This window comes from Falco peregrinus, chromosome 10 (genome assembly GCF_023634155.1).
Source record: "Falco peregrinus isolate bFalPer1 chromosome 10, bFalPer1.pri, whole genome shotgun sequence".
Classification (NCBI taxonomy): Eukaryota; Metazoa; Chordata; class Aves; order Falconiformes; family Falconidae; genus Falco; species Falco peregrinus.
Genome location: NC_073730.1, coordinates 31,680,842 through 31,694,872, shown reverse-complemented (window position 1 = coordinate 31,694,872; position 14,031 = coordinate 31,680,842). Strand labels below are relative to the sequence as shown.

The 14,031-nt window shown below is 46.1% G+C and overlaps 1 protein-coding gene across 17 annotated transcripts in view; it reads right to left on the bottom strand.

Moving 5' to 3' along the window:
* The window catches only part of NFIA (nuclear factor I A), a 359,836-nt gene that overhangs the window by 236,313 nt on the left and 109,492 nt on the right, over positions 1 to 14,031 (bottom strand). For all 17 annotated transcript variants that reach the window (XM_055815814.1, XM_027792642.2, XM_055815808.1 and 14 more), the window contains exon 2: positions 12,720 to 13,251. In XM_055815814.1, the coding sequence (XP_055671789.1) occupies positions 12,720 to 13,251 (532 nt within the window). The remainder of the gene's footprint in view (positions 1 to 12,719; positions 13,252 to 14,031) is intronic.

Genomic DNA, 14,031 nt, shown 5'->3' with positions numbered 1-14,031 from the left:
AACGAAGCAACGGGTGGGTGAGAGGGAAGGCGAAGGGAAAACAGGAATTATTTCAGCTGGAAACTGTATGACATGCTGGGAAGAGGGGGATTATTTTGCCTATTAGTTTAAAAACTCTCCATGCTGAGGTTTGCAGCATTTGAGTGACCACCTCTATTTTATAGCAGTGTGCAGAAATACGCAGATATCGCCTTAATTTCCATTAGCCCCCGATAAATGAGCTCCGTGTAAAGGGATGTGATAAAGCTCTGCTAAGGACTGGAAGATGAAGACCCTTATCCTATGGACTACAGGGAAAAAAAAAATATTTCTGACTCTCCCTCCCTCCTCCTTTCCTCCGAAAGTGGCCACCATGGGGCCAAGGGACCCCTGCATCCCTTGGGATCCCCACCAACCCCTAGATACCATGGCTGGACACCAGTCACTGGGTGCCATCACCTTCGGGACCATAAACTAATTTAAAATAAAGGCAAAATGCTGAGTGATTTGCCTTCTGCAGTTTCAAAATGCTGAGTGATTTGCCTTCCGTGGTTTCAAAATGCTGAAGCCTGGCTCCCCGAACCCAGCTTGCGCGGCCGGTCCCACTTCTTGCAAAACAAAGAAATCTGTTTAGGCTCCAGGAAATCCCACGTGTTACCGTAACTAATTCAAGCCCAACTGCATTTGTGGTATTGTCAGGTCTTTAGGACGATCCTGTGCCATTCCCAATGTAGGGAAAACCGTGTGCTTAATTATCTTCTTCAATAATTCCATGGTATGTGATTTATTACAGACTCCTTATTTGTAAACAAAATCAGAGCCACAAACGTGCAAAGATAGTCACACTTCCTGGCTAAATAAGAGGCAGACAAAGAGCCCTAATGATGCACCAAAAATGCTAACCAAAAGTGTACTCTTTAAAAAGATCACCAATTTAATGCTTTTTGTATTTCATTTATCAGCCATGTAGTCATCATTCCCCTCCCTACCACCATCTGTACACACTTTCCCAATAGACCATCACAGCTGTCCCGTTTCTCACACAAACAGTACCTTTTATATGCTTCCCAACTGTTTTTAATAACTGTTCTGTGCACAGCACTGTACTTCCTTTGTTTTCTTGCCCCCCCCCCCTTTTTTTTTAAATATGAAAAAGAGATATAATCTAAACAAACAGGTCATCACAGCAATCGGTACAGGAAGGCAATTAAAATGTTAAATGCCTCCATGGCCACTGACCCGTCCTCGAGCCGCACCAGCGGCCCCAGCGTGGAGCTGGAAAGTTCCCTGGAGAAGTTGCTAAGGTAGACGAAGCTTGTTCAAAAAACGATGTACATGAGCAAAACTGTCTGAGAAATCCTTCATCCTTTTTAATGAGGAAATATTAATAATGTCAGACACTGCTCGTGCAACCAGAGGAAGTTTTTTGAGACTTTCAAAGCACTTTTATCAACTCAAAGGTACCGCTGCCCCGTATTTCAGAACCATGCAGACAGAAACATCCCATATTCTTTTCAAATTCTGACTCATTTCACTCTTTCCAAATATCCTATGTATCCTGACTTCACATCGCTGGTGCTCATGCCTTCCCTGCACCCACCCCTGCTGCCGACAGTGGCATTGCTGGAGCCCTCAGCCAGGCTGGACAGTGCAAGCTCGGTGGCCTGCAGCGGGGATGAAGGCAGCGAGCAGCTGAGGACAACTCAGCCCCAAGCCCCAGGCAAACAAAGCCACTTGCATAGGGCAATAGTGGGAAGAGATCCAGCCGGGAATGGGGAGAAAAGCAGGATTTTCTCAGTGACCCATCTCATGGAAAATCTACCCTACCAACAGGATGTCCAGAAACAAAAACTCCGTTTACTTGTTTTTTTCCGGGGCCATGCCCACAGCATCCTTCAGCACACTGCAGCGAGACGTGTGCATCCCACCCCACGGCATGCAGTCCTTAGCTCCGTGCTGTACGGGACCACAGCAGATAGCCAAGCTCTGTGCTAGGATGGGGACCCTGCCCGCACCATCCTCAGCCCACAGGCAAGCGGCTTCACACCCTGGGACTGCTCACTGCTGAGATGCATCTCACGTTTTTAATAGAAAAGGTTATTACTAAAGACAGTGTATATGGAGAATAACTGGTCCACTCTCAGTTCCCATCAGAATTTTGACCAGAAAAAGAAACAATGTCCATGTTTAAAGTGTGTGTTATGCATGCTATTTTACCTACGTATCACGCTCCTGTGCTCACATTACAAAGAACAGACAGCTTGAAGATGCATTTCTGTAAAACAAGTGTACATCCCCAAACAGCCCTGAGCTCCGTGACTGGGTGTTCATAACTGTATCTGCCTAGGAAGAACCTAAACCAGAGCTGTTGAAGCTGATGTCCTCTACAGAGGGAAAAAAAAAAAAAAAAAAAGGTCTTGATCACGAAAATCCCCCTTCTTATCTGACCGCCCTGTGTTTTGCCCAACTTTTCCAGCAATACCTGACCTATACTCGCAAGGTTCAGCCGCTATCAAGGCTGATCCTCCCACAGCGAGGCAAGCTGCTTGTGAAGCTTTCAAATAAAATGACAGGGGATTTACTTTTTAGCTAAGCGACAACTACTTTTTACTTTTTAACACAGCAACAAATGTAAAAAGGTTTGTTGGCTAATTTTAATGAAGTCCTCATCACGTCAGGAAAAGTCCTCGTCATCACACAATAAAAGCATTGCAGTGGCTATCCTCCCTAAAAGGGATCCCAACAATAGCTGGGCTTTAGAAAATTGTCCTGATACAAAGAATTCATTCTTTTGATTTACTTGAAACTACTTTGCCTTAAAAGAAAAAAAAAAAAAAAAAGAAAAAAAAAAAGAACTGAATTAAATTTAAATTTTACCCCAAGTTTCCAGCATCACTCAGGGATTTGGCCATTTTCTTCGATAACTATTTAAAAGCTTATTGGGCAAAAAGTTCAGAGAAAATTTTGAGCAAATATCCTTAGGATGAAATCTGACTGACAATGTATTTCGGCATTAAAATCTCCAGTAAGTCTTCATCTTGACAATAAACGTAGCGACTATCTAACCTGCCTTTTGATATCTTTACAAGGGTTCATCCCTGTTCTTTCAGCGCATTACAAGGTATTTTGTAACACACATACTGGCTTTAAACACAAAAATGGTAATTTAACCAGACGCGCTGTTTATTACAAAGCTCATGCAGCTCATTATCTGTCCCTCAGACACAAGACGAAATCTGTAGACACAGAAAAACAGAACATGAATGAGGCCAACTCGACACTTTACATGTAGTTCTTCATCCCTTCTTTCTCCTGACTTTCTCCTTCGGCAGACTGTGCACGCTGCCTGTACTCACCCTGGAAACCTTCCCTTCACCGGGTGCTCTGTTTGAGGACTGGTCCGAGCCTAAAAGGGCTGCACAGAGATGCCTCCCTATAAAATATTTCTCCCAAGTTTGCAAATGTATTTTGCACCTAGCAGTGATCCTCACGGCCACACAGTGGGCTTCTTAGGCTGAAGAGCCCTCCTGCTCTTCCATCGTGTTACTTAGAACCACAGACTCATTTAGGGTGGAAAAGACCTTTAGGATCATCGAGTCCAACCCTACTTAACATGGGGCGACAGTGGCTGGGACAAGAGGAGAGATGTGCAGCGCAGAGGACGGTGCAGAGTAGGTTTAGACTTCAGTTAGGTACTGATGCTATGAGCGTATTATGAATATGACAAATGGATGTAACAAAGGAGCAGGAAAAACACCAGCTACACCTCTGTGGCTGGGGCCAAGTGCCACAGTGGCAGGTGCGGCGGATTTGCTCTCACCTGCAGCTCTCATGGGTGATGCCACATTAGTTTTATGCCCTGTGGAAGGCATGCTCCATTCCTGCATGCCCCGCAAGCCCTGCCTGGATCCTGTGTATCACTTGGTCTCAGGCAGCACAAAGTCAGTGGTGCCACCACCCAGCTCCCTGTGACAGCCAGGATGGATGGACACTACCTCCCACAGGACGTGTGCACCAGGCGAGTGAGATGGGCAGGAGAAACCCACTGACTGGTGCTCCCAGGTAACAGCAGGGGCTCCCTGCTGCACCCTGTGGGTGTCCTGCTGGAGGGGACCTCGGTGATACACCCTCCTATGATGGTTTTGAACAACCTTTTTACATCATCAAAAAATCCAAAGCACCAGCAAGATTTACCTCATCACTCAAAGAACCATCAGGTACCACGCTCGCACGACCTGCTCCAGCTACACTGGCTCACCTGGCCAAATAACCCTGCCTTGGACACTCACCAACCGCATGAGAATTTTGTGCTTCGCTACAGATATATCTTACCCCAAAACATGAACATGCTGAAACATCCAATCATGTTCTGGCACGCATGCAAAAAAAAAAAGCCCATGGCAACAAAGACGACAGCTTGCCAATGGCAGCTGCTGCACGCACACACAAAATTAAACTATATTCTTCTGAAAAGGGATATTATTATGGCATTTGTTTCCCCTCACCATCACCCTCACCCATTCCCTCACAAAATAAAGGGGGAAATATCAACACGTATCAAACATTAGGAGAGATGGATAAAAAGAGAGAGGGAGGCACTGCCCTGAGGAGGGGTAGGATGGAGAACGCAGGGTTTAACAGGAGATCCAACTGGGATCAGGGTTGGATGCGTGGAGCCGCCCTGAAATATTGGCTCACCTATGGGTGTTGTACAGCACACGCAAGTAAAACATCCAGCCGTTCCATGGCAGGAGGCCCACAGATGTTGAACTGCATCGAGTTTGGTCAAGCCGGCCCTCAGCTGTAACGCAAATCTGCAAACCCACGCTTACATACATGAAATAGCATCTGATGGTACCTATCTTTGCTTCCCTTCCCCAGTGCGGACCCGCCTGATGGCTCCCGTGCTGCTATGCAATGCACGAGATAGCAGTCTCCACACTTGTGGAGATAAATGTCATATCGGACCTCTGACATCATGTATTCGCCAAGTAATTATTTTTGATATCATAAGAGTTGTCCAGGGTGCACAATAAAATTAAAAAAGTAGAAAGCAAGGTTAATAAGATTATCGTGTTGGTATAATAGGTAATGCATTTTGCAGTATATCCTTAAATCTGCCCTCTCAAAACATAATTAAATAACTGTGATTTATATTTTAAAGGAACGCAGACATGCAGTGTATCCTCCTACCCACATATGCTAATTGCTTTCAGCCCCTAAAAATCACACAGTTGTTTGCAGCTTTTTAATCCTCATGTGTAAATAACCCGACTCAGGTCCAAGTTATGAACAATAAAGTCCAGGAAACTTTCAGAATAGCGTGTCATTAAACCCGTCTTGATTTTATCTTGCTAATCTAATGGCACTGATGTGTAGCAAAGCCTGTGGGGAAGGAGGAACGACTCCCCGGGGCCCTTCGCACTGGCCCGAGAGCCAACGTGCCGGCTTGCCGTGACACTGGGATAGCACTCTGAGCGGGAGGGTGGATATTAAGGACCTGGAGAAGAGACTGAGACCCCCCCCTTAGGAGGAACCGATGGACGTACAAGCTCAGGATACCCCCCTGGGCCTCGCCGTGGGCCGACGTGCACTGCGGTGGTGCAGGGAGCACGGGCGATGTATGCCTGCTGCTTCGCTATGGGCAATACTCAACTGCGCAGCTCTCCATTTTGCACTCGCACGTGAGAGTCTGGCACACAAAATGGAGGCCCTCATGTATTTTACAGGTGGCGGCTACGAATCCAGCCCGAATTCACCCGCTCTACGGGGGCCACATCCTCCTCCTGTGTGCCGAGCGGTGACGATGCCAGGTGCGGAGCTGAGCTCACGCGTCACATCCATTCCCTGGGTGGGGACATGGAGCGATGCTAGCTAGGAACCTTTCCGAAAAATACACAAATACACCGTTCTCTCGCCAAAAATAATTATACCATGAGGAGGGGATCTGCCAGGGTGCTGCCCTTGCAATTGGGCACACGAGGCTGCAACCCCCCAAAGAACTTGCTGGGATAAAACTGCCCCACACATCACGGGCACCGTGACCCATGTGCTGATCCCAGCTGGGCTTTTTGGTGGCTACCATAATCCAGGTGATAATTAACAATAACCAAAGACGAAACGAATGAAAAGCATCATATGAACGGAAAACTAAAAGCTATTAGAACGTATTTTAGTTCACCAACAACCCTTATCTACCGAGAGCCCTCACTGTCATAAGGAAACCTTCAGTGTTGGCTGCTGTTAGGAGGCTAAAATAATTTGCCCTGAATTTACAGCCTATAATTTAATCAGCAGCTCCGGCCCTTGCCTGTGTGGCAGGGAGTGGGGGCAGAGCCGCACCCACAGCTCCCAGCAAGGATGCCCCAAAAGCCATCCCGCCGGGGACAGTCCCCAAGCCCCGAGGGTCCAACTTCGGGACGCGTGTGGCAAAGCGCAGGCTTTTGGGGAGGGGTCGAGGGTCTACAGAGCAGCGGGCTGGGGTTTGTTTGCCGGTTGCGAAAGCCTCAGCCGGTGCCTAAACTTGAAGCATGGAGGGGAGGAGAAGGAGGAGCTGTGAAGAAGCTCAAGGCACGGAAAGCAAGGGATGCCCTTTCTTTTACATCCGAATGGGGAGAAAATACATAATTGTAATAATAAATAGTGGGTTTTATGAACAATTAGGATTCCACTGTCTCTTTGAAGGGTTTGAAAAGCTGACATGATGTTTTGGGCTCTCCAGATTCAGCTTTGAGGCCTCAACCAAGAGAAACATTCAGCCCCGCTGTGTACAGCAGTGACCACAACAAAGATTGTGGTTTCTCCCACACTTGCCTTAAATAGATCTAAATTAATGCTATTCATCATTGGGTGGAAAAGAAGGGAAATATAAAAGTGCAGTTGCTTGTAGACAAGCCAGCAGCATTGGGCAACTTTCTTACCATTCAAAGGCCTCTCCTGCTTCTGCACCCTGAAGCCCGCCGGGGCAGGCAGGTGGCGAAATCACGCACCCTTACACTGGCCAAACCCATCACCTGGAAAACATCCTGGACATATGAAATACGTCTTTATCCCGTGTTTATTTGTTGTTGTTGTTGTTGGAGAAAGGGGAAAGCTAAACCACATGACTGAACTCCTGCCAGGGGTTCGTGATAGAGCAGACCGTCCCAAGTGCCGCACCAGTTAGTATCTGAATTATCACAGATACTCACCAGCTCAGTTACAACTACAGGGGGAGAGCAGTTGTCCCACCTAAATCCTGCTTCTGTCAGCTACCGCCTGCTCACAGCTGCAGAAAGAGGTTGGCCCTGCTCCCCAAAGCGGAGAGCATCGGTAGATATCTTTGTGCCACACAGGGTGTATGGATCACCGCGTTCTGTGCACGCCCGGATAAGTGAAATTTGGGGTGTCAAGGAGCTGTAGCTGTCACCTCCCCACCTCTCCTGACTCCGATATACACCCAGGCTCCCACCGCTGACTTTTATGGGCACCTTTATAAGGGTAAAGCAATGCAACATCTGCCTTCTCCTGGTATTCCTTGAGGGCAGAAATACCGCGAGATTTCTTCGTTTCACTTTTTTCTTTAAAACTATAGATGTCTCACTGCGGCAAAAAATAATGGAGGGGGAAAAAACCAAGACCCCTATGAGCCCCTAAACATTAAAATCTCAGCCGAACACTGAACTGCTCGGGTTCCCCATGGTGTGTGCAGGGAGCCCTGAACAGGGAAAGAGTGCAAAATACCTGCTGCAAAGCTAGCTGAGTATTTTTCAGTAAGAGTAAATGTTATCTGTCTGTAGGAAAGCATAGGGACTATTAACATCGCAAACAAAACTTTAAGGACCGTTTTGGATGTATGCTGGAACAGTCACGGGCTGGAAGCAGGTTTTCAAAAGCCTTGTATATGGAGAGAATGTCACGGATGCTTTAAAAGTCTTCAGATACGTGTAAAAACGACATATATATTACGTATTATCTCCACAGAACAAACACCATTTGAAATGTGCCCCTTTTTAACTACCATTATGAGCTGTCTAAAGAGCGTTTTGGTTAAAACTTGGGAGGAAAGGCGGGGGGGGGGGGGGGGGGGGGGGGGAAGCCTACTGATCTTACACCTGCTCTTTAGCAGTGGGAAGTAGGTTCTCAATCTGTTAACATGACCATCTGGCCAATCTGCATATCACGGCTATCTGGATTACTGTACGATGGAATGACAATAACGTAGCCAAAACAAAAGTAAAATGCATCAAAAACTAACAGTAGCGCAGCTCTTTTGATTTTAAATTAAATAATAAATGCCGTATCACAGCAAAGCGAGAAAGTCAGCTAAATAATTAAAAACGAGCCTTTGCTATGGCATAATTAAGTAAACAATATGGTGTGTGTTTCTATACGAGCCAGCAATAGTTTCCACCGTTGAACGCTCCACTTTTGCAAAGCAGCTATCAGGAGTTCAAGACGCTGCGACAGCTCTTTTGGTGATGTACAGTATTGTCAGGACACCTCTCACATCCCTGCAACATGCCGAACCGGCTGCGGCTATTAACAGGATTAATGTAGCAACAATCAATACCAATTGTACTAAAAGATTACGGCACAAAGCCTTATGTACCTCTTGGACTCCCCGATACCTCCATGGGTATTTTGGCTATCTGCGGTCATTTTCCGCGCTAACCAATCTTTGGGTTATTCCCATCGATGCCTCTTTGTGATGGGCCAAGTAGAAATATTTTAAATCCGCCGATGGGAGTGTAAAATGGGTCTGCTTAAAGTTCAAGGTCATGTGCTATATACAATTGCCCAGGCAATTAGCCATAAAGCATATTTAGACACCAAGTAAATTTTCATAGTGGCAGAAAGAAGGCTGACTTCTTGCATCTTAGCTGGCTTCTGTTCTAAACATGACCAGAAAAATGAGCTCATGTAAAAAAAAACATTCCCAGATTTTTCCTAAATTTGGGATTTTTAAACGTCCTTCTGAAAGACTAAAAAGATTTTCTCTGCCACAAATACCTCGCTAGCTTAATTCTCACCTGGAGCGCATAACGATGGCCATCCAAAAAAATAAATCGGGCATTGCAGCATCGCCTCCTGGCCTGCCATCCTGCCTCATCCACCAGAGAAGTCTCTAAAAACTGTGACCTCTCACAAAATTTAACTACTTCCATTGCGAATCTATTCTCCAATCTGATCACATTAGCAGAAGGAACTCCAAAGCAGTAAAAAACTCCAGAAAGTTCTCGGTTGAGTGCCTACTAATGAACAAAGGTTAACTTTATCTAAAAGGTCAAATGCCTGGTGGCTAAGGTTGTGACCTTAACAACTTAAATTGTGACCTTGCCACGTGCCTAGTATATTGTAGATTCTGATACAGATCATCTGGTAAAGGACTGGTCATAAATTAGCTTTACTGTTCGACTCCCACAAAGAAAACGGTTTGCCACAATGGTTTCCAACTTGTCATTTGATACAAGCGCAGAATAAGAGAAAACTAAAAAGCGAACCCAAGTTCGGGGTATGAAAATGCCGCCTGTTTTTAGTTAAGCAGATTAGAAACTGCAAACTGAGAGCAGTACTCTAGATTTCGATACATTTTTTGGTCAACCTCTAATTCACAAAACACCCATCTTCCTTTCCTTTTTTTTTTCTTTTTTTTTTTTTTTTTAAACAAAAATTATATGTAGTTTGCCTATTTGCATAGTTTTGTTTTCTCTTTCTAGCTAGTTCTTAAAGAGAATAATTGATTTCAGTAGCTTTGTAAGAAGCACTATTTAAATCTGCACACGTGTTCCCTTACAGATGATAGTGCCTACTGAAGAAAAAGCGTGGATTCAAAGCAATAATTATTGTACATGCTTAGAAGGAAAGGGACAACTCGCTGCTGAAGTCATCTCAACTAAGGACATCTTGGAAGAGAATACTTCCCCCCCCCCCAAAAAAAAAAAAAAAAAAAAAAGACGAAGAGGGGTGGGGAGGTGGGGGGGAAACCCCAAGAAAAAAGAGAAGCAAGCACTGTGGGTGAAAAGGTCACAATGGTTTTGGCACGTATCTTCAAGCACGTTTCGGAGTCTGTGCCTCCTGCCAATACTGGCAACTTCTCAAAACTTTTAAGGAGGTAAAAACATTGTTTAGTGTTTACAAATCTTCTGTACTATAGCAGATGCTTGTCAAATCCGCTATATGTAAGTTGACCAGCCTACCTAATATTTGGGCTGGTGACTTCCTCCTCATAAATAAGCGGTCCATACATTCAGGGAACGAGGTCTGATGGAGTTTGAGACAAAGGACCCTTAATATTTTTTTTCTTTTGTAATTTTCCTGTTGCGCACCCGGCACAAGCTGCCATTACTGCGGGTCTGCGGGAACCAATGGCTGTCAACTTGGCCAATGTTCAGGTGTAACAAAGACTGCTGGGATACATCGGAGGGGGGAAAAAAGGGAAAAAAGGGGGAAAAAAAAAAAAGGTAGCCTATATGCGAGGCTTTCAGCACTCCTCCGTGAAGCAATATAGATGGTGACCAAGCTGTGCTACCTCCTAAAAATCATTTTGTCCCCCTCCCCAGTGAGGTTTAGCAGGGAATACACCAGCACACGCTACTGCATTAGGAGCACAATGCGATGCGTGCAATCAGCAAACAACGGCCGAAAACACGATGCGGTGCGGTCTGTACGAGTGCGTTACTGCTTACACAAACCAACAAATCTAACCCCAAAAAACAAGCCTAAGCCTCGCGCTAAGTTTCCGTGGCAGACATCTAGTTCGAAGAACAATTAGTGCAATTGCTGCCTGTTGACGATGAAGGCAGAAATAAATAAGAGCGCACCATCAAGGCTACTGTTTGCCAACAGCATGCTGATAAGATGGTATATCCCTAACCACAATGTTGAACTTTTACAATGTCTATTGCCCAACTGTTATAACAGGGAGAGGATCCTTTCAAGCACCCCGGAATACTTACGCCCCTGGATTTCATCCTTTTCTCCCCATCCTACACCGCTGTGACCCAACGCGCAAGCTAAGCCAAGACCGTTGTTTTCTATTAACAACTTTCGCCCTCCACAGAAGGCTGCTTTGCACTTAGGAAACACAATACGGACTGGTATTTAGCAGCACCATGCTATATATAAATCTAAATAATAAAAACCTGCATGCTGTATAGCAACACATGGCAGTTTTCAGCCGTGGATACCAAAGCACTTCAAGCGCATCGCCCCGTTCTGACGTGCAGAGGAGGAAACTGAGGCAGACACAAAAAGGATGAGAGTCCCTGGTCTCCCCAGGGCCGGTGACAGAATGGGAGGTAACCCATAACACCCCAGCCCTAATCACCCTTCAGTTAGCTATTAATTGGTAATCCTTCCTTCACCATGCCCCATCATAAATGGCAACGTAAATAAATAATTCTCCACAATATTCGCCTACCTCCCCATAGTCATAAATGCGTAATATGATTTACCACATTGCACCGAAGTGCAAAGTAAATTTCACAGCTTATCTGTAGGAAATACCATGAGGATACTTGAAAGTTATTTCCGAACAGGAATCACAGCTGTAAACTCAGAGCGGCAACACTGCCTATCGCCACAACCAGCGCGGGCACTCGGTGCAGAAAAACTTCGGGGTGGCCAAAACTTTCTGCAAGACTCTAAGAAAGAAGGTAGCATTGGAAATACAGGCTCCCTGCGCTGTAACTTGCTCAGGTTTCTTACCGATATACATTTAAATAGAAGTGGTTTCTACTAGTAGGATTCCTTTTCCCTCTGCTCCTCCTTTTTTTTTTCCAGCCCATCCAGCCCCTCAACTTGCAAGTCAGGCTGAAACCCAGAGAGACCTATGCATACCATACGTGAAAACCGGGGCCTAACACTTCACACGCACGCATTTTTCTGCAATATAATCACCCAGGACAACTACAATAGTGTATTATTTTATCCAGTTAACATACTACACATCCTCTGAGCACACCGAGTCGCTCTGCAGGCAGGGTGTACTTTGCGCTGGAGTCAGAGATCCCAAGATTTTTGTCACACGCAAAAACATCTCAGCACCACCACCCACCCCTCCCCGCCATAAGCACAGCATTATCAAACCAGGAATTTGTTTCAAGACCCACTCAGCTTCTAGGTCTATAACTTGTGGTATTTCAGGGGGTTTAAACGTCTCCTTTTCCCCACAGGACTACCCAAGGTTTGTCTTGTGGCCGCTCAGACCCGATGACTAGGTTTGCTATCAAGGGATTGTCTTCTCCTTCCCCTCCGAGCCCAATCCTGCAGGATTTACACTCCCCATTCCATCCCTGTGGGGTGAGGATACCCAGCACTCCTGACCCATGGGCCTCAGGCACCTCTAGCCTTCTCACATTATTTTGTACATAACATATACAAACTTTAATAATTTTTTTTTCTAATTAAAATCTATCTGCTTTCCCCCAAAATCAGGATAAAGGAAGCCGCGTCTGGCTGCGATCCCTCCTAGGACAACGTTTAGGGTAACACCTGTGAGGGATGCCTGAAATGCCATTAACCCCAGGAAAACTAGAGCTGCTTTTACGTGGCTTGCACCTTAAAAACCCATTAAAGAAAAAGGAAAAATAAAGGGGGGGGTGAGGGAGGGGAGTTTTGGCACTCTCCTGGCCGCCCCAGGAGGGCAATAACCGGCGTCCCCTGCTCCCTCCCCGACTCATGCAGCCACCACCGGGGCACGGCGCCCGGCACGGAGATAAACCGAAAAGTTGGAGAAGGTGGTATAGAAAGGCACTTACCTGCTGCGTGCACAAAGTATGCCAAATATAAATCGAGTTCCTTAACAGAAACTCCTATATGGTGGGGCTGTACGCACAGCCCGGGGTTAGAGCACTGTGGGGACTTTACAAGGCGCTCGCCATCAGTACTTTCGAGCGGAATACCTTTAAATAAAATCACCATAACAAGGTCCAACCTCCAGACCTTATCTGCCTGGCGAAGGCAGTCAATTCTTCTCATCTTGCCCTTCTGGTCTGGATTGGAAAGAACGCAACACGGAGGCTTTTTTCCTGTGACTGTGAGAACAAAATCCTCCCGAAATTCAGGCCTGATATCTTTCCGGAGCTTTGCCAGAAGTCTGGATGCCCATTTTTGCTTTACCTCGGGTTTTTCACTTAGCAGTTCGTCCTTCACGGCTCTCTCTTCCTCTTTTGACATGCGTTTTTCATGTTTTTTGAAGTATTTTCTTTTTCGGGCTTGCAGGTTGAACCACGTGTACGCAAACGCTCGGACGTGAGGCAGAAGTGCTTCGATGAAGGGATGAAATTCATCCTGAAAAAGTTACAGAGAAGGGTCGATGTCACCGAAACCATCAACAAAAAGCCTCCGGAAAGGGGGCTTTCACAAGGCGCCAAGGCCCACTGGGACGGGGACAGTTGGGCTTGCACATCTGACGGGCTGGGGGACTCGGGCCCCTCGCTGTTGGACCCCCAGCCCGCCACCACCACAGCCCCGCTCGCCTCACGCCGACCCCAACCCTCCGCTTCCACCCCCTGAGAACAGGCCCGACTTCAAACAAGCACACAGGCAGAGATGGGGCAACGTGGGGCCCTTTCCCTGATCCCCAAAGCTCTTAAAAAACAAAAAGCCAAACCAAAAAAAAAGCACACAAAAAAAAAGGTAAAAGGAGTTAAAAGCAAAAAGCCCTGCTGCAAGTCCACTTGCGGAGGGAGCGCGTATCTCCCTTTGCTCTCTCCCTGACCCTGCTGCTTGCGGTGTAGCCAGCGTATGCCCGCCAATTTGGCAAATCCTAAACATTTGGATGCCAATCAATGTTTGTATGGGGAAGTCTAAAGTATAGTAAAACTTTCCCTAAGATATATTTGGAAATAGCAGGAGGCAGTATAGTAAAATGCCAATATAGCTGCATATACAAATACAATGAAGGGTGGTTTTTCTCTCCGTTTCCTACACGGTGAAGGGAGTAGAAAGTAACGTCGTCAATCCGTCCCGCGTGCGCGACAACTAATGCTGAAATCCTAGAAAAAGCAAGGCTCACAATTGATTTTGTTTTTCAAAAAGTTTTGTTTACATTTAGGCAAAAAGAACAAA